At 46.3% G+C, this 20,547-nt stretch overlaps 2 protein-coding genes across 13 annotated transcripts in view; one reads left to right on the top strand and one right to left on the bottom strand.

Annotated features, from left to right (window-relative positions):
* Nucleotides 1-7,637, bottom strand: part of LOC309609847 (uncharacterized protein) — a 54,802-nt gene extending 47,165 nt beyond the window's left edge. For 2 of the 11 annotated variants that reach the window (XR_014233613.1, XM_082351862.1), the window contains exons 1-2: nucleotides 6,362-6,856; nucleotides 2,137-2,222 (exon numbers count right to left, since the gene is read on the bottom strand). Coding sequence is in view for 5 of the 11 variants with exons in the window: in XM_082351862.1 (XP_082207988.1) it covers nucleotides 2,137-2,222; nucleotides 6,362-6,492 (217 nt within the window). In the remaining 6 variants the exon portion in view is untranslated. Of the gene's footprint in view, nucleotides 1-2,136; nucleotides 2,223-3,801; nucleotides 5,427-6,361 lie in introns of those variants that run through there. The other 9 variants (XR_014233610.1, XR_014233611.1, XR_014233612.1 and 6 more) reach the window with 9 other exon arrangements.
* A 187-nt stretch (nucleotides 7,638-7,824) lies between these two features.
* Nucleotides 7,825-12,278, top strand: DUSP6 (dual specificity phosphatase 6). 2 transcript variants are annotated; one of them, XM_082351828.1, is made up of 3 exons: nucleotides 7,826-8,672; nucleotides 9,289-9,726; nucleotides 10,769-12,278. In XM_082351828.1, exons 1-3 carry the CDS (start codon nucleotides 8,273-8,275, stop codon nucleotides 11,074-11,076), a joined length of 1,146 nt encoding a protein of 381 aa, XP_082207954.1. In that variant the 5' UTR covers nucleotides 7,826-8,272; the 3' UTR covers nucleotides 11,077-12,278. The 2 variants fall into 2 exon arrangements, with proteins under 2 accessions (XP_082207955.1, XP_082207954.1); XM_082351829.1 differs by lacking the exon at nucleotides 9,289-9,726 and having other exon boundaries at nucleotides 7,825-8,672.
* Nucleotides 12,279-20,547: the final 8,269 nt, after the last annotated feature.

Below are 20,547 nucleotides of genomic sequence, written 5' to 3'. Positions count from 1 at the left end.
GTCCCTCCAAGACAACCAATGTCCCCAAGGTCCCCAATTTATCCAGATCTCTCAGCACACTGAGATATGGGCTGCTTACATCAGCAACTAAGAGGGGTGGTAAAGCAATTGACTCTGTTCTTTAGCATTTTTCTTTCAGAATCTTGCACTGATTTTTTTTCTATTCCTAAGAACAAAACTGGCACTGTAGTGTTTTTCATTATATAATCCCTTTTCAGCAAGGTCAGTAAACATTGATTAAGATCTGTGTGTGTGTGTGTGTGTGTGTGTGTGTGTGTGTGTGTGTGCGGGGGTGTGTGTTAATAATAAAAGCAGGTAACTGCCAATGAATTAGTATTGTTTCAGGATTGTTCCTACCCCTTTACAAATGTAACTCATTTATCACAATAGTCCTGTGATATACTATCCTCACTTTACAGATAAGGAAACTGAGGTATATGGTGATTATGTGATTTCCTTCAGAGTCACACTCTAGAAAGGTTTAGAATCCAGGTTGGTCTGACTCTAGAACTCCCAGTCTTGACCAGCAAGATAAAACTGAACAAATAATGTAGATGCTGCTATTTTATAATAGGTTGCATGAAGTCAATCTTATCAGGTAGGGAGCAGGGGGTACTAAAGAGGTTTTGACGGGACTGAGATATTTAGATTCCAGTGTAATTACCTGAGTCCAGCCCTCCCCACTATAAAATTGTGGTAATAGTATACCTGCTATGCAGAATTATCACCGTAATTAGACTGAACACGTGCAAAGCTTGGTGTTGAATAAATTGTAGCTTTGTGTTGTTATTTTCATGGTAGATCCAAATATAGCTTTTGTAATTAACCCACCAAGTGCCCTAAAGCAGTACTGCTTAGACTGGGGTTTGGAAGCTCCTGGGGTTCCACAAATATATTCCTGGGGAATCTGTGAGTTCTTAAGTTTGATAAACTGAGCGAAAGCATTCTTTGCATTGTGGACACACAGTCATTTCTACTGACTACTGAGGCAAAAATAGGCTGGCAGGAAATAGTACCTACTTAGAAAAATAATGAGTTCTCTTACACAACAGCTACTTGTGCTGCTCACACCTGCGTAAATACAGGAACACAAGATGGGGAGCAATGTCACCCGAGGAAACATGGCCCGCACAAGGAGGCACAGGGCAAGTATACTGCTTGTAGATGCAGCATGGCCAATGCCCAGGACGCTGTGCACATGAGGCCCCATGACACGACCAGGGAAGGTTCCTGAAAGGTGAATATGTAGAGTCCCTCACCTCCCCTGAAGGACATGTAAGCCTAATTTCCCACCAAGGATCCTCACTGGGGCTTTGGAAATAGTACAATGGGAAGCAAGGTGCTGTCGTTCCTTTTCCAAAACAAAAAACAAAAAACAAACCAGAAAATCTAACAGTAAGTGAACTTGGCTATACTGCAAATGCAGAGATGCCAACCTCCTGATGATTTCTTACGCATACATTTACATGTGCTTTTACTTTCCTACTTTGTGAAAATAAAAGAGAAGAGGGAAGAATGAAGGAATGTTTTCCCATGGGAAGGAAAAGGACAAAAGCATCTGAAAGAAGAAATCAACGCTGCTAGCTGTAAGTGAATTTCCTTACTAGAGACTAACTTCCAAAGAATATTCTTGATAGAGTCTCTATGGGATCCTGAACGTACACTAATAGGTATTCCATCAGGTGAGGGGAAACAGAAACCCAAGAAAGCTGATGAAGACCTAATTTTTAAAAAGCTTCGATTGGGGTCAAGGTCTGAATTTCACAGTCGTTCATATTTTTCTTCAGGTTGTAGAATTCCGGCAAGGTGTGCAAGTGCCATCTCTTTTACAGGAAAGCTCCGACCACTCCCTCCATGTGACTGTGGATGTGACTCTGGAACTGCTGCTGTCTAGCTGCCTGTTAGTCCCCGTCTAAGCTTACCTGCCTTTCCCTCCACAGCTGCATTGTTTGGGGACATTGTTACCCGCCTTCAATAAGCTCCCCGCAGCTGACCCTGGGGCAAGCTGCATGAAGCTGCAACACTGGAAGCAGTTTGATGGCAAACCAGGATCTGCAGTCCTGGTATTTTAATTTGGGGCTCACATTTGAAGCTCCCTTTAGTTTTTTCCATGCACAGCCCATCATTGTACATTACCTGGGTTTCCTATTGTCAGTCCTTTGGGCCTCTTGGGTTCCACGGTTCCTACCGGTCTGACATAAGTTGCTGTCTTTTCAAGGCACCTGTCAGGAAAGCAGAGTATGAGTTTTGTGAACCCCATATGCCCTTTATTTAAAGTCGGACTATTTCAAACATATTTCTCAAATGCAGTTAAATTCTGTTCTGAGGTTTAGCTGTCCTGAAAGCCACCGACTGTCATTTTTTAAAAAAAAAAATTTTTTTTTGTAGTATAGTTGATTTACAATGTTGTGTTAGGTTCAGGTGTACAGCAAAGTGAATCAGTTATACGTATACATATATCCACTCTTTTTTAAGATTCATTTCCCAAATAGGTCATTACAGAGTATTGAGTAGAGTTCCCTGTGCTATACAGTAGGTCTTTATTAGTTAGCTGTTTTATATATAGAAGTGTGTGTGTGTCAATCCCAATTTATCCTTCCCGCACTTACCCCCTGGTAACCGTAAGTTTGTTTTCTACATCTGTTACTCTACTTCTGTTTTGTAAGTAAGTTCATTTGTACGCTTTTTTTTAGATTCCACATATAAGTGATATCATATGATATTTGTCTTTCTCTGTCTGACTTCACTCCACTGACTGTCACTTTGAGGGCCTCCCCAGGACCTCTAAAAATCCCGAATCCTGGATATGCCACAGAGTCTATTTTAGGGACTTCCCTAGTGGCGCAGTGGTTAAGAATCCGCCTATCATTGCAGGGGACACGGGTTCGATCCCTGGTACATGCCACATGCCATGGAGCAACTAAGCACATGCGCCACAACTACTGAGCCTGCACTCTAGAGCCGGCGAGCCACAACTACTGAGCCCATGCACCGCAACCACTGAAGCCTGTGCACCTAGAGACCGTGCTCCACAACAAGAGAAACCACCACAGTGAGAAGCCCATGCACCGCAACGAAGAGTAGCCCCCACTCGCTGCAACTAGAGAAAGCCCGCGTGCAGCAAGGAAGACCCAACACAGTCAAAAATAAAAAAACAAATTAAAAAAAAAAACTCCATTTTTAAGTCAGATCTTCCAAAACACGCTCTCCCTATTAGGTGAAAATCTGTTTAACTATTTTCACATGATGTGTTAATAAATGTCATTATATTCATAGAGATTACTCCAAGATTAAAGCTCATACTAACCCTTTTAGGTCTCATCAATCGCAAGCGTTCTCAAACGCAGGAAAATTCCTGCAAAGTTGGAATACTTCTCCAATAACCAAGCAAACATTTATAACTGAAAGATTTTCTTTTAAGGAACTTTCCAGGGGGAAACACCAGGAAGAATTCAAGCACGAGTGCTCATTGCATGCACACACTATCACACAGAGAGACAGTAGGATCTATGAAATTGTTTCTGTGCACTTATGGAAATGGATCAGAGGTGACCTGCTGTACTCTCCAACCTTTAAACACAGTTCTCTACATGTGACTGATACCCTAGGCAGGCAACTGAGGCCTCTGGAAGTAAGGAAGCCTGTGGCTCTTATAGTCACTAGAGCTCTCCTGAGAAAGTTTTTCCTGGGAGCGCCGGCAACAGGGCCAGGATGATGAGATTCAAAGCAGGATCACCAGCAATAGCGAGTCAGTTTTATGCAGAAATGAAGCAATGAGTTAAAAAACCACTGAATACCTACTTTGTCCCCTTTGTGTGTCATCTTGGCTGTCTCTATCCTCGCAGTCCTTTGAGGCAGGTGTAACTATTCTCCATTTTACATACTGCTGAATTCCTTTCCTTGCTTTACTTTTCTCCATAGCACGTTTCCTTTCTAATATACTGTATAATTATTTATTTTGTTCATTGCCTGTTGTTACTAAAATGTAAGCTCCAGGAGGGCAGGGTTCTTGTCTGTTTTATTCACTGCTGCTTTCCTGGTACCTAGAGTAAATGAGTGAGTGAATGAGTGAATGAATGGAGGCCCAGAGAGGTTAAGTGACTTTCCCCTATCAAAATACTAGTTAGAGACAGAGCTAAGATTTGAACTCAGGCCCATGTGCTACACTGAGGCACATCAGTAATGGTAGTTGCGAGGATTAGCATCTAAGACAAACTCTAACAAAGAAAACTGTATGGGCATTTATTGAATGGTTGACTAATGAAAAGGTGCATACAGTCAAAGAAAACCGCCAGATGTAAAAGGAGCAGGAAGGAAATGAGCCTAACTTTTGATCCTTGACATCTGTGGGGAATGAGCAACATAATATGTGAAGCCCGGAAATGCCTGGTGGTCAAAATTCAAAGCGCAGACCTTGAATCCTTCAAATTTCAGCAGCAACAGCAAAGCGTGGTGGGCGCGGTCTCCACGACACCCTGTAATATGGGTATGTGGTAGTCCTTGAGGCTCTGTGAAGAGTCAGGCTTCAAATCCTGACCCCACCATTTGCTCCTGTGTGACCTCAGGCAAATTCCTTAATCTCTGTAAATAAGGATAATTTGCATGGGTTTTCTGAAGACTGACGGAAATATGCACGTAAACACAGAAATCAAGACCATGCCCACCAGGTGGTAAATACCCACTACATATTACTTCTATTATATCAGCTTAGTGTACAGAGTGTTTAAGAGGGGACCAGTAGGGAGAAGTTAGAAAGGTAGCTGGGTATTTTCGGTATTTAACTGTGTTAAAGGATTTTGATCGTGGTCTGTAACAGCACCTGCTTTGCTTGACAGCTGAATTGGCATGGATTAAACTGCTTAGGGCAGTTCTTCAGAGGATTTCTCCTTAGACTAGGGAATTTCAGGCGGGCTGTTAGGCCTCAAAGGGCGCCTTTGGGATTGAAAGGACGGGGGCCATTCTGCAGGTTCAGAATTCAGAAAGGTAAAAATAATATCAACAGTTAATGACACACCAACAACGTCTTAGGGCATCTCACTTTACCCATTCAGTCATCACAGCGATTCTGTCATTTTCCGTATGCCAGCGTGGAAGACTACGGCTTAAAAGAGTTAGATGATGTAATCAAGGTCGCACATTTAGGAAGGGGTGAGGGCACACTTCAAACCCGGGCCGCCCCACTCCAGAGGCCCTTTCTTTATACCGCACGTTTTAGGACCGAGCGGTCTGAATGCCATTTTATACAGTGTCCTGAGAAGGACTGAGGAGGGTTCAGAAGCATGGGTAAAGCTAAATGTTTCAGGTTTGAGAAGTGTTGCAACCATCTTTCCAAACTGATGCCCAGGCTCAGGTAACAGCACTTCTAAAATAGCTAAGTGGAAAACAATTTCCCGTCTTGCATTTTCTGTTGGAGGTCTTGGGCTGAAAGATTATGCACTTCTCAGTTCCGCTGCAAGGAATCCTGCTTCTCCCCTCCTCGCCTCCAGGTCCCAGTAACAGAAAGGTCTCAGGGTAGGGACATCTGTAACAGGTGGAGGCGGATCGGAGGCGTCAACTCCAGCGCAGGCCTCCTCCAGCTGGAACTGGATGATATCCAGTGAAATATGGGAGCTCTGTTCCAAGGGATGCCCAAAAAAGGCGCGGGGATAGGAGCGCTGCAGCTCCCACCTTCACCGAACACGCTCTTCCAGGGGCGGCCTGACTGTAGCAAAGCTCCAAAATTGGCAACCTGGGCCTCGCAGCCGCCTTTTTTTAGCCTACATTCCCCAAACCAGAGAAGAGGCGGGTGACTAAAAATGCAAATTGGAGCGGGGGCGTCAGCAGGCCGGCCCGTGGGTGTGGGGCGTCTGGCTTGGGGAGACCCCGCGACCTCAGGTGCCCTCGGCGATATCAGCGGTGGTCGGAGAGCGCCGCGAGGGCGCTCGGAAAAGCCGCTCCCCGCCGAGCCGCTGCCTCCGCTTCCGCCTCCACGGCGGCGGCGGCGGCGGCGGCGGCGGCGGCGGCGGCGGCGGCGGCGGCGGCGGCGGCGGCGGCGGCGGGACAATGCGCGCCCTCTTTTCCGCCGTAGGTTAGGGAGGGGCAGCCGGATTAGGGCCCGCGCCTTCCGGCCGCAGGCCCCCATCCTCCACCTCCCCTGCGCGCCGCGCCGGCCGCACACAGGTGGCTTTCCGCTCGGGAGCTGCAGCCACGGTACTTTTATATAACAACAGAGTTCTGCGCGCCTGGAATGCGTCTACCCGCCGCCGCCGCCGCGGCCCCCGCCCGCCACGCCTCTATCCGGACCCCGCCGCCCGCCCAGCTCCGCCCCGTGGTACCCCGGCCGAGCGCAGCTCGCTGGCCTGGCGCGTACCTCCACAATTACCTGCTGGCTCTGCAGCGCGGCAGACACTTTCCCCAGGACTCCCAGCTCTCCTCGGGAGCAGGGGCTCCCAGCAGGCACTTCTCCTCGCCCCACACCCACCCCAGGCCTCTCCGGAGCCCGAAGTCCCGCATCGGCCCTGCACCGATCCTCGGTGTCGCCGGACGCCCCGCGCCCGCTGAACGAGGAGGCGGAGGCGGCGGGTGTTAGCGAGGAGCGGGCGGTGCTCCGCGAGTGCCCGGCGACTCGCAGGGGAGGGGGTGCCCGGGCAGGGAAGGGGGCGACCCTGTGCGGGAAGTCGGGGGGCGGGAGAGAGGCTCCCTTTTGACATGCCTCGGTCTACAGTAACCAATCGCCGAGCCCTCCAGAGCCCCCGCAGCCTGCAGGCCTTGCGGGAGGACTTCCCCAGGCTTTGCGGATGGGGGGGACAGACGGCCTGGCTCCGCGTGCCCTTGGTGCAGCTCGCCCAGGCAGCCCTTCCCGGCGGGCTCCTGTGTCGGAAGCTGAGCTAGCTGCTCAGAAATGATTAACGAGCGCTACCCGCCCCCCACCCCCCACCCCCCACCCCCCCCCCAGGGCGCAGTGGGCGGGGGCGGGGGATTTGGATCCCCATAACAATGGTTCATAACGCCCCACGCCCCCGGAGAGGAATAAAAGCATCGGACTGCCCAACGAGTTTGTTCCTGCAGTCTCCACTGTTTAAAAAAATTAATTAATTAATTAAAATGCTCTTTTTAAAGAAAAAGCTTGCTTTCTATTCTCTGGACAACCAAGCATTTGTTTGTTTGCTTGCTTAAAAATGTTTCAACAAAATCCTGGTTTGTTCAAAAGATGTTGGATTAGCATTTAACACCTCATCGGTCACTAAAGCCCGGGCAGTTCACCAGCCCCAACACAGCCTCGGCTAAAAGAACATCAGAGTAAACAGAGCTGGGCTTTTTAAGCTGGCAAACAAATGCCACACACTGCCTAAGGGGGGGTGGGGGGGGTTAACGTGAACTCCAGTCCAAATGAGTTTAAAGGGAATAAAAGGGAAAAAGTCAGCACAAGTTTCCCTAAAGCTAGCTTGCGCGCCCAGGCGTCGCGAACAAGGGCTTTTGTGCCTGCTAATTGCACCATTTGTGCGCAAAAGTTCCGAAGCGAAGTGTGAACTCTCAACAGAAGGAAACATGAGACAACTGAAGTGCCCTGGTTTGTGTGCCCTGCTCCTCCTCCACCACCGCCTCCTCTTCTTTCTCCTTCCTCCCGCCGAGCCCGCTGTTGCAGCTTGTTTGCACTGGGGCTTATCCGGAGCGGAAATTCCTTTCCGTTTTTGTGAATGACAAACTCATTAACAATTCATCAACACAACCTGTTCCAGCCGGCCCGTCCCCACGGCAACAGCCCCTTCCGCAGCGCGCTCATTGGCTGGCCTGGAGAATGTATCCATTGAGACGCTCGCTGTTTGTATCCATTGAGGAGCTGCCTCGCTCAGGGGGTGTGCGAGCCCTGAGTCTAAGGGAGAGTGAGCAAATCGAGGCTTGAATAGTCCTAGGAGAAAGACGCTCGGGTGGATTTGAGGTGCAGTCTTGGAGGGAGGGATTAGGAGCCGCTGGGGTTTTTTTCTTCTTCCCTCTAAGTAGCACGGAGTCCGAATTAATTGGATTTCATTCACCGGGGAGGAACAAAACTCTCCGGGCAGCTTCATTCAGGGAGATTCATTGACACTAAGAGCGAGCGGTTGCAGCTGGGTGCAGAGGGAACCGCCGGCTTCACTTCTGTCTCGCCTGCCCCAACCGCTAACCGGGTTTGGGAAGGGCCAGGTGGAATTCAACCCCGCTCTGAGAGCGGCGGCTTCGCGCGGCGCGCTCAGCCTATGCCTGCCCCGAGGGGCGTCTGGTAGGTACCCCCGCCCTCTCCGGCAGCTCGACCCCCATGATAGATACGCTCAGACCCGTGCCCTTCGCGTCGGAAATGGCGATCAGCAAGACCGTGGCGTGGCTCAACGAACAGCTGGAGCTGGGCAACGAGCGGCTGCTGCTGATGGACTGCCGGCCTCAGGAGCTGTACGAGTCGTCGCACATCGAATCAGCCATCAACGTGGCCATCCCGGGGATCATGCTGCGGCGCCTGCAGAAAGGCAACCTGCCGGTACGCGCGCTCTTCACGCGCGGCGAGGACCGGGACCGCTTCACCCGGCGCTGCGGCACCGATACCGTGGTGCTCTACGACGAGAGTAGCAGCGACTGGAACGAGAATACGGGCGGCGAGTCGGTGCTCGGGCTGCTGCTCAAGAAGCTCAAGGACGAGGGCTGCCGGGCGTTCTACCTGGAAGGTACGAGCCGGGGGAGCTCCGCGCGGGGCCAGGGCGGGGGACACGGGGCTACGAGCTGCAGGCGGGACGCGCGGACTGGAAGCGCCCCTGCAGCGCTCGGCTGGCGCTTCTGAGCCGCGCTGCTGCGCCAGGGGCCGTCTGCCGGCTCCCGGCTGCGAACCTCTCTAGAGTCCCGCACCCGCGAGCCGGGCCCGCGCGGAATCGACCGGCTTCCGGCCGCAGGCACGGGCCGGTTCTTTCTAACTAGTTCTCCTTCCTACCCGGGATATTCCCCACCATACCCTGCTTTCTGTCGTTCGATTTTGAGTTCAGATTTTGCAGGACGGCAGAGGTCGTTGGGGGGCAGATTGACACCTTCTACCCCTTCAAGATATTCGGAAAAGTTGCCATTTTGTGCATTTCCGGATTCAAAAGAATAAAGGTTCCCAGGGGAGGCGGGCCCGTTCGTTCTGTTCCCAAGGGTGCACACTTAAGTGTCTTTCTCTTGTATTTGGCTCTGTGTGCAGGGTGGCTGGAAGGGTTCTGTGGTGTGTTTCTGCGTGAGGCTGCGGCTCTCAAAGCTGTGAAAACTACTACGGCATCTCGGGTTACATGATTGCTTTTCTTGTCCTGGCAGGTGGTTTCAGTAAGTTCCAAGCCGAGTTCGCTCTGCACTGCGAGACCAATCTAGACGGCTCGTGTAGCAGCAGCTCGCCACCGTTGCCAGTGCTGGGGCTCGGGGGCCTGCGGATCAGCTCCGACTCCTCCTCGGACATTGAGTCTGACCTTGACCGAGACCCCAGTAGTGCAACGGACTCGGATGGCAGCCCGCTGTCCAACAGCCAGCCTTCTTTCCCCGTGGAGATCTTGCCCTTCCTCTATTTGGGTTGTGCCAAGGACTCCACCAACCTGGACGTGTTGGAGGAGTTCGGCATCAAGTACATCTTGAACGTCACCCCCAATTTGCCGAATCTCTTTGAGAACGCGGGAGAGTTCAAATACAAGCAGATCCCCATCTCGGATCACTGGAGCCAAAACCTGTCCCAGTTTTTCCCTGAGGCCATTTCTTTCATAGGTGAGACTAATTAACAGTCCTCGCTCAGCCTTTTAAATGCAAAATTCCTAACCCTTCCTAGAGTTCAAGCTGTTCATCTTTCTTGCTGCTTGCTAATTTGTGGGACTGGCGATCTCTGATGTTCTAAGGGCGTTCTTAATTCTGGTTTATCTTCTTGCTAAGAAAAAGTGCCTTTTGACAAGGCTGCAGACCACAGGTGTATTTGAAATGCTGTCTGCTGCTTGACTCTGAATTCAGTCATTTGAAAGGGGGGCCATTCGTAAGTAGACAACAGAATTTTCCCACAATCTTTGGACTAGAGGAGGGCCAGATAAAAGTACTCAAGGTAGACAGGAATTCTAACACGACTTTGTAATTTTAAAAGACCTGGGAGTTGTTTGAGAACACCAAGTTAGGCGTTGGAAAGCCCTGTGAATGCTAGATGCTGTAATCCAGCTGAATGTTACTGTGATACCGGTTCACAGTGAGACAGTGAGGGTAACCTGAGCCCAGCAGGAAGGACTGTGGGCTGAAAGCCTGGAGAAGCGAATCTCCAGGCATTGTAATGCATTTCCTATTACAAAGGAACTCATTTTCAGGCCATGTCGACATCCTGTTCCTCCTAATAGGCTGTCCCCTGTGACTTCCCTCTCTCTTTTAAAATGCCTGAATATCTCCATTGTTAGCTGCACAACAGTTGGAGAATAATTTAATAGACCCTTGCAGTCTGCTTGTCTGTATAAAAGGCATTCACGACCATATTGCAGGGTTTCTGGTATTCACATGCTGGGGCAAAGAATGCACACATTAAGGAGTTTTTTGTTGGCAGGAACTTAATACAAAAGCTCCCTTTTCAGAAAATATCTGAAATATGTAATTGTGCCCAGTGTACATGTTTTTTCGCAGTGATACATTTTCTGCTGCCTGCAGGGCTCAACTGCTGCACACAATTATTTTTTATCTTTTTTATTATTATCATTATTATTCAGTTTTTAGACTGGTCGTTCACAAAGGGTGGTTTTCAGTCTACTGACATTTTGCCTTTCTTTTTGTGTGTTTACAGATGAAGCCCGGGGCAAAAACTGTGGTGTCTTGGTGCATTGCTTGGCTGGCATCAGCCGCTCAGTCACTGTGACTGTGGCTTATCTCATGCAGAAGCTCAATCTGTCAATGAACGATGCTTATGACATTGTGAAGATGAAGAAATCCAACATCTCCCCCAACTTCAACTTCATGGGCCAGCTGCTGGACTTCGAGAGGACGCTGGGACTCAGCAGCCCCTGTGACAACCGGGTCCCAGCACAGCAGCTCTATTTCACCACGCCCTCCAACCAGAATGTGTACCAGGTGGACTCCCTGCAATCCACGTGAAAGTCCCCACACTGGGATGTGTCCGTTCTTCATCAGTTTCTGTTAGCAGCGTCAGCTGGGCTGCTTTCTTTGTATGTGGCCCAGGTGTCAACATGACACCAGCTGTCTGTATTAGACAAGGTTACCACGTGTGGAATTGGTTATTCCAAAGGGAGAGATTTGCTCCATTCTCGTTGGAAGAACAGGACCTGCTGTATAGATACAGGCAGTAGGTTTGCTCCACACCCATGTGTACAGCCTACCCCTGCAGGGACTGGGATTCGAGAACTTCCAGGTATATAGGGTAGGACCAAATGGTAGGGTAGGAGCATGTGTTCTCTAGGGCCTTGTATGACTGTTTCCTTTTGCATCTGGAACTGACTCTATATTGTCTTCAGTGAAGACTGACTCAATTTTGCATATAGAGGAGCCAAAGAGAGGTTTCAGCTCTGTATTTGTAGTATCAGTTTGCAAAAAAAAAAAAGAAAATAAAATAAATAAATAAATAATCAATCAAATCTGATACTCCATTTGATTATTGTAAATATTTGATCTTAAATCATTTGACAGTGTTTGTTTGAAATGTGTTTGTTTTTCCTTTGATGGGTTTAAAAGAAATCATCCAAAGGGAGAAAGAGCAGTATGCCACTTCTTAAAACAAAATAATTGAAACTTTTGCTCTTTTCTAATCCAAAGGATATATTTGCAGCATGCTCGACTTTACCAATTCTGAATGACGTTTTCATGGACACTTATGATCACAGAGACCTTGTTATGGTGCAGTCTTAGTCTCTTTCATATATCTTCCTTGTGACCTTGTTTTTTCTCTTAATGTAGTTTGACTCTGCCTTACTTTTGTAAATATTTTGGCTTGTATTGTCTCAAAGGGGATATCTTGGAAAGACACCAAAATCATGGGCTCACTTTTTTTTTTAAACTTCAGCTGTGCTAAACAGTATATTACCTCTGTACAAAATTTTTCAGGGAGTGTCACCTCAAATGCAATACTTTGGGTTGGTCTCTTTCCTTTTTAAAAACAATTTGTGCGAAACTGGAAGCGTGTGTGTGAGCATGGGTACCCATTCAATAGGCGACATGCATATGATTGTGAAGGAGGGAGACAAGTGGCTCCATTATGTTCATGGTGTAAAGTTCTGAGCTGAAATTTATTATAAGAATGTAAAACCTTAAATTATTAATAAATAACTATTTTGGCTATTGAATGTGTATTTTTAAAAAATCTCTCCTTAATTGTACTTACATGTGAAGTGACACATTTTAGGACCTTTTCAGTTGGGGATTGATATTGGCTTGTAAAGTACATGTAGGAATAATGGGGCAAAGTTCTCATCTTTTAAGCTATTTCCAAGAAGTTTTCAGGTGCATCTTTTGCTTCAAATAAAAGTGACATAAGGGATTGACTATATCATTCCTATGGATAATACTTAATACGAAGGGAAGAGAGTGATTACATCATTCCAATGGACCATACTTAATGATAAGTTCTGGCTTACTTAGGAAAATTGTAATGCTCTTGAAGAAGAATGAAGTCATAGAGCACAGCTTGCTGAAGTATAAGATTTGGATATTCATGAATAGTCATAAAGAGGGGGCACCAGAATAACAAGGTGACAGTTGCAGTGTTCACCTCTCTTTCCTTCCCTGTCAGGGTCTTCTGCTCGATAATACTTAGACATGCCAGGGACAAAGTAGAGATGATTCTTTTTCCGGTCTGTAACTGTCTGGCAATTCTACCTGCAAATTCTCCTAGCGCTGGAATAACGAATCTGGGATGGTGTCTCCCCTTTCCTTTCTCGTGTACAGGGCAGGGCATAGCTAAGCTTTCTCCCTGAGTCTAGATGTGGCCACGATTTCACGTTGGCACTTGAAATGAAGCATTGCCACTCCTAATGTGCTTTGTACTTAACTGATTTAGAATGTGGGCCAGAAACTCCTATTGAACTTTATGTTGAGGTTATTTTGAACAGTTACTTTAAGGTAAAGGCTTAATATCCTGTCATTTTCCTTGGGACGTACCTCTCCTTGTCCCGAGTGTCAAAATACACAAAATCAAAATAAAGGGCAGGTGTATGAAATCAAAAGAATTAGAACATAACATTTCCAGCCCTTTTTGAATGAGCTTGGTCCCTTGGTCTGCAGTGGGGATAAAGATGGGCTTTTCACCCACACGGTACCTGTGAGGTGCCAGTTGAATTATTTGGTAGGAGGCAAGTAGCCAGGATTTTATGGCAATCCTATCAAGCTGTCCAGTGTGACTCTTAGCACCTAAGCATGTATAATAGGCAGAAACAGTGCAAAAAAATACCAAGTCAGTCTCTCCCATTTGGGTGCCCCAAGTCAGCCAGAGCTCGGAAAGGAGAAGTGGGTTGCAGTTCAACTTGGCTCGTGTTAATCCAGTTCTGAACGGTTTCCGCTCCTGGCATTCCCTAAACTGCCTCTTCAAAGTAGGGATTTGCAAGCAGCGTTAGCAATTTCCTGTCCAGCTGCAGCTCGAGTAGCTGCGTGCTTCTCCACACACCTCCCCCCCGCCCCGACTTTTCTCTGATTTCTTTTCTCTTTCTTTCTTTTTTCTTTAATATGGGTGGTGGATAATTTTAGTGCATTTCCTCTTTGTGGATTATCGTCTCCTTTCCTTCTAGAACCTGCATACACTGAGTTCCTACAGCTCTGCTCAAGCCGACAGCTGGCCTCCCCAGCACTTCCTCTCGTTTCACTGTGGGTTTGTTGTTTGTCAGTCCACTTCTGAAATTAATAATGTTTTCTGGCCAAGTGCCACAAGCCATTACCACAAAGGGGAAGTAACACATATGAATAGCAGGAAGCCATGCAGGGTCACAGTGTGAGCTGAACCTGTGGCAGGAGCATAATTGAGCCTGGCCCATTCAGCAAGTGTCTGACAGCGATTTGGGGGAGAGGGAGCTCCCTGCATTTAAGCAGCTCAAGCTGTGAAAAAAAAAAAAGTTTCCAATAAATTGGTAGCAAATGGTCTTTGTCATCAGTGTGAATAAAAGAGAGGCAGCAAGAAGAGTTTAGGGCCCCCATAAAGTTGCAAGGTTTGGGATTTCTCCCCCCTCTCCTGGCATACTGTTTCATAAGGCTGGTGAACAGAGGGGCGCCTGCTTCCCTCCATCGCCACAAAGGGGCTCCTGTTAAATGGGTGTTTTCACGGTTCACACAGGCCAGAAGATTCAAACAGCTCTTCTCTTCCTTTATTTTTCTTCTCTGGAAGGTGGAAGGTTGTAACTGACAGCCTGGGCCCCCATCTCACCCCACACCTCCCTTCCTCCTGGCCATCCCTCAGTTCCTTTGGTTCCTTTGTGCTCACGGGAGCCCTTGAAGGCGATCATTTTGCATCTTGGAGTTGGGCTCACTTCCTGAATGGAGCCCTGCATGGTTACTAGGGCAACCTTTGCCAACAGCTGCCGCTCCCTGGCCTCCCTCCTCACCTGCTGTCTCCATTAGTGGCTTGCTCAGGTCTCTGAGCAAGCGGTACCTTTCCTGGCCTTCTGCAGTGGGCTGGGGGGGCCTTTCCCGGACGTTATCTGCAGGTTTCGTGGGGCTGCAGGAGACTTAGAAGGTGTACTGCTTAATGATCGGAACTGGTCTTAGGTTTAAAATCAGACTGAGAAAGGCTTATCTGGGGATAGAAATAACAGCACAGCCTTTAAAGGAGTGAAAATGGAGACGTGCTTGAACCAACAATTAGAAGACCTGAACTCTGACTCTCACTAATGAATCAGAAACCCTGGGCAAGTCCCCCAACCTCACCAAGTCTCTTTTTTTTCTTGTCTATAAAATGAGAGAGTTTTTAACTTCTCATTCTAGGATTCTTTTATCATTCCAGTGTTCTGGTACACAAACTAGATGGTAAAACAAGGTGCAGATGAGGGGAAACAAATAACATTTACTGAGGGTATTAGATACTGTACTTCATTTACAATATTATCTCATTTAATCCTCAGAGCAGCTCCGAGATGGGTCCTATTACCATCCTTATTTTTCAGCGAGGAAACCGAGGCAGAGAGAGGCCAATAGAGCCTGAAGTCACCTCGTGGGAATTGGTAGAACTGAGCTTTGAGGCTTTAGCTCTTCTTGTAAACTGCTTGTCATCAGTATTTGCTCGTCTTTATAAAGTCCTGTGATGCTGGCTAGGTAGTGGTGACCCTGTTTTACAGCCGAGGAAGTGGAGGAAGCAGAGGTTAAGTGACCTGCCAAATCAAACCCGAATTCGACAGCCAAATCAAGAGAGAGTCAGAGGACCCCAGCTGATAGGTCATCAGAGAGATGTCAGGTCTGCCTAGAAGCTTCCATCCTCTCTCTCCACGGAGAAGTTACTCTATCTTGGACCCATGAGCACGTAAATTACAAAACTGATGTTCCTAAGGATCTCTAGAGCAGCTAGCAGCTGGCCAGCTGGCCCTGAACCTTGCCCATACTCCCCTTTCGGGATTACACAAGTGAACTGGCCCCAGAGATAGTCACTTCCTCACTGTGATCCTCTTGGAGGAAAGCTGGCCTGGCGAGGGGGAGAGAGAGGAGAGAGAGAGAGAGGGAGAGAGGGAGAAGGAGGGAGAGAAAGAGGGAGGGAGAGGGAGGGAGAGAGAACCATGGAAGGCTGCAGAATAAGAGGGGCATATTAGAAAATAGTGAAGGAACAGAACACAACAAGGGCAAATCATGTGAAAGCTGGCCATAAGTAAATATTCTTGAAAAGTCATCTTGAAAAATCAGTCTTCAGACTTTAAACTGCTTCAGAAGGATTACTTTGGGTGTAAATTTATATGCAGTTCCTCTCACTGTAACAGTCATTTTCCAAAAGATTCTGCAGACTTCTTTCAAATACGCGTACTCCTCTTGTGTTTCTACCACAGTGGGTCCTGAATTAGTCTGGTTTTGGTGACGGAATCTTTAAACTTCTTTAAAGTCCAAAATTGATTTCCTAAGAGTATTTAAGGGCACAGAACAAAGTTCAAACAATTCACAAATATTTATCCAGGCCTTGATCTGTGTTACACAGATTCAGTGAAACAAGGTTAAAATAAAAGGCAGCCAAAGACTTAACAGGCCCTCAAAGGCTGATGAAGGCAAAGTCATGTTTCAAAGTGTTACCTCTTAATCTTTCTGCTGGTGCCTCAAGTCAAAGCGAAAGCCCCAAAGAACTATTGGGCAAGTCCTTGTATGTCCTTACCTGCTGCAACGGTCAAAATAACATTTTAGACCCTATATTTTATTTTTTATAGGGGAAAGGATTATTAGTCCACATGTCTGCAATTTGGCCCACCTACTTCCCTATTTTGTCATAGAAAAATACCTTTAGAGACTGTGTGCAGCCTTTTAATGATGAGAAGTTTTGGACCACCATACCTCCAAAAATGAACTCTCAGACACACAAATGAAACAAGAAGAAATATATATTATTTGATAATGACATTCTCAAAAGCACCAAGCTAAAAAAAAGAAGAAAACAAAAAAGTTGCTTCTTCTAAGCTAGAATTCTTCTTTTCCTGCGTTTGGAGACAAACTAAGTATTTATTACATTAAGCATTTTTCATCAAGTCTAGTTTAATTCCTATTGCAAATGCTAGCAGGAGAAGGAAGAAAGAGGGGAAGGTACCAAAGAGGTTCTTTGGGAGCACATAACTCCAAGGACAATCGTAGCAGGAATGTCCCTTTATCTTAAGTTCTGGTTATTATTGCTATATAACAAACTACCCCCAAACTTAGCGGCTCAAACAACAACAATCATTTATTTTGTTCCTAAGTCTGCATTTGGGCAGATCTCAGCAGGGAAGGCTGGTCTCTGCTCAATGCTGTCTTAGCTGGGGTAGCTCGACTGCAGGCTCGAAGCTCCATTTCCAGATGGCTCCCTCACGTGGCTGGCAAGTTGGTGCTGGCTGTCAGCTGGGGGCTCAGCCAACGGCTTGTGTCAGGGACTTTGATTCTTCTTCATGTGGCCTAAATTTCCTCACTGTATGATGTTCCATGGGTGAAACCCCAAGTGAGAGAGTCAGGTAACTGTGTTGACTTTCAGGACGTAGGCTCAGAAGTCACACAAAGGTCTACCACGGTTCAAGGTGAGGAGATGAAGGAGGGGCAAGATTCTGAGAGCACATGCGATGGACAATATGGCTGCAACCATTTTTGGAAAACAGAACCTTCCACATCTTACATGGAAACTGCTTGAATGTGGGACTCTGGGAAGTAATAACGAGCCCCCAAATCAGCCTCATGGTCCTATCTTGAAAACGTTATAGCTGTCAACAATGCTGCAATTATTCTTTTAATTTAACTCATCTTTCATCTGTCTCTAATGTTCCCAACATAGTAATACCATTGAAACAATCACAAAGATTGACCCATGAAATAAAATATGAAATAGTTTTACGAAAGAATATTAATGTTTTCATTTGGGCAGAGAAAATGTTATATTTGTGATGGATTCAACCAAGTTATTGAGTATGGTGATAGTTCATTATTTTCATGCAAAATAGTATTCTATTGTATTTCATGGTATTCCATTGTAGTAGACCACCTTACATAGACGGTTGGGTTTTTTCCAGATTTAACTATTATGAACAGTATTGCTAAGAAGACTCTTGTGCATGTACCCTGATACCCCTGTGCACATGTTTCCCTGGGGATACACAAGGGAATGGAATAGGTATAGGTTGTGTAGATCCCCAACTTACATAATGACAAATTGTTTTCAAAGTGGTTGTACCAATTTAAACACCACCAATGGTATTTGAGTTTTTATAGTTTCGCATTTTGGTCAACTCTTGATATTGTCAGACTTTTTTAGTTTTTGCTTATCTGGAAGGTGTGAAATTGTTATTTATTATGATTTTAATTTTCAGTATTCTGAATCCTCATGAGGTTGAGCCTTTGTGCGGTGTTGATTGGCAAAGGATATTTTATTTTGCAAAGCTCCTGTTCAAGCCTCTTGCTGAGATTTTCATTGAGTTACCTCTAGTTTTTGTATTGATATAAGGAATACTTTGATATCATAAATACTAATCCTTTATTGATTATACACATTGAAAATATCAGTGCAGTGCTTTTCAAACTTTATCCCTCTGGTCCTTCTCAGGGAAGGGTACATTTGGGGGCAGGTTGTATATTATATAACTCTAAAAGGTGTCTATCAGAAAGACAATGACAAAACTGGCAGTGCCGACCTGCATAACCTTACGTGGAGTCTTAGGGAATCAAGGCACTTGTGGCTAAAAATGTTTGAAAACCACTGAATCTATTTAACAAACATGGAAACAGAGTCAGAGAGACTGAGATGAAAGAATATCTACTTTTGATTATCTGGACTTAAGTGGGGCTGGTCTAGAAGTGTTTTGGGGTGTCCTAAATCTTGCACCAAGTTTTGAAGAGTGGTGTTTTTTTCACAGACATGTAAAAAGGATGCTACAGTTGTAGGTGATAAATTTATGCCTAGATTTGGAAGTAGTAAAAGACAAATTCTTTGTAAGGCATGGCAAAAGTATTTTTCAAGATGTAAAACAGATAGCAAAAATCAGGATACCCAGGGATATGGGGGGTGAAATTTAAAGAGAATTTGCAGAGTAGAAAAAACAGTGGCTTTTGATTTGCCTAGCCTCCCTTCCCAGTTACATCTTGAATTGGAAAAACTCCTGTTCTTTCCTCTTGTGTGTCTGTTTTTTGTGTCTCCTTTACTACTCACACACTTCCCTTCTCACACTCTGATCACCAAATGTGTAGAGGATTTTCCCCACACCAAGCAATTCTCTGTGACACCAGCTGGGTGTCCTATAGTTAAACTCAATTCTAACACTCTCTATTTAAAGATAGTGGCAGATTCCACAGCTTCAGGGCTGAATCCCTCAAGACTGTTCATACCCCACTTGGGATGCTAACAGCAAGTACAAGGTCCCAGATTACCTACAACTTCAGTCCAACATGGCCACAAATCGGAGCGTCCCATGACCTTCTTCTCACGTTCAGTTCAACACGTAGTTATGTTTACCTATTTCTTAAAGGATATGACAAAGGATACGGATGTGTGCCCGGTGAAGAGATACATAGGGCAAGGTCTAGGGTCTCCAATGCAGAAGCTTCTGCCTCTGTGGAGTTGGGGGTGTGTCACTCTTCCAGTAAGTATGTGTTCACCAAACGGGAAGCTCTCGAAACTCCATACTCTTGGAATTTTTATGGAGGCTTCATCGTGTAGGCGTGATCAATCATTAACTCCATTTTCAGTCCTTTTCCCTTCTCAAGATAATGGGAGGCAGGGCTGAAAATTCCAAGCATTTATTCATGGCTTGTTCTTTCCTGTGACCAGCCCTCATCCAAAAGCCCACCCAGAGTCCTCTTATTAGAACAAAAGGTAGTCTTATCACCCAGGAAATCACAAGGGTCTCAAGAGCCCTCTGTCAGGAATTGGGGACAGAGACCAATATATATATTTCTTATTGTAAATCACAATATCACACATCTGGTTACAGAATCTTACTGTAATGTATCAGGGAGAATTAGGTTCAGAGGCCTATAACAGAGAACAAAAACTAAAAATTATCAAAACTCATGAGGATTTATTCTCGTCTGTAAAAGTCAGGAGGTGTAAAATCCTGACCTGGTAGGGCCACTTCACAGGCCCATTTGAGACTCAGGCTTCTTCTAGCTTTGATCCCCACAGTCACAAGAAGGCGGCTCCATGCTGGTCATCACATTCACATTCCAGTCAGTAGGAAGGAGGATGGAAAAAAGGGAAAAGAGTGCCCCTCTTGCAGAGTCTGTTCCCTCAGAGAAGCTTCCAGGAAAACATGTACCAGACTTGTACTCTATGTACTCAATACCCAGAATTAGCCACATGACCATAGCTAGAGAGACTGGGGAATACAGACTTTTAGCTGGGCATGTGCTTCCCCTAACATATAATTGAGGTTCTGTTACTTGGGAAAAAGGGGAGACTGAATATTAGTTACCCACTTCATTCCTGGCGAAAACCCTACCCCCACTCTAGGGGCAGGTACATGACCCAGGGCAGGGCAAGAAGAGTACATCATTTTCCCATCTCAGTGATTGGTTCAGGGATAAGACATGATTCAAGTTCAACCAATCCTATCACACTCTGGATTTCCCCATGGAAAGGATTTTCTCTTAGGGTTGCTAAGCCGAGACCTACCAAGTTAGAATCACTGGATGTGAGGCCTGGGAATCTGTTTTATAATAAAAGGTCCACAGGTGATTCTTTTGATTGGCCACTTTGGGAATTACCAGATATGCCATATGTATTAAGCCAGTAGTTAATTTAATCTAGAATCTCCACTCTCAGGGTCTTCAAAGAACAGTGTGAATGGGAGCTTGCTAGATGTCTTTCATAACATGGACATCAAAAGATGGGGCATATAATTTAGCTCTAACTGCACCATAAGCTTTTATGAGCTCCCTACTTTAGACTCTCTTAGAGTTATGCTTTTTTTCTAGCTTATTACCTGTCCT

Source organism: Balaenoptera borealis, assembly GCF_965194805.1.
Source record: "Balaenoptera borealis genome assembly, chromosome: 13".
Taxonomy (NCBI): domain Eukaryota; kingdom Metazoa; phylum Chordata; class Mammalia; order Artiodactyla; family Balaenopteridae; genus Balaenoptera; species Balaenoptera borealis.
Note: the sequence above shows the minus strand (reverse complement) of the source record. Positions and strands in the feature narration are given on the sequence as shown.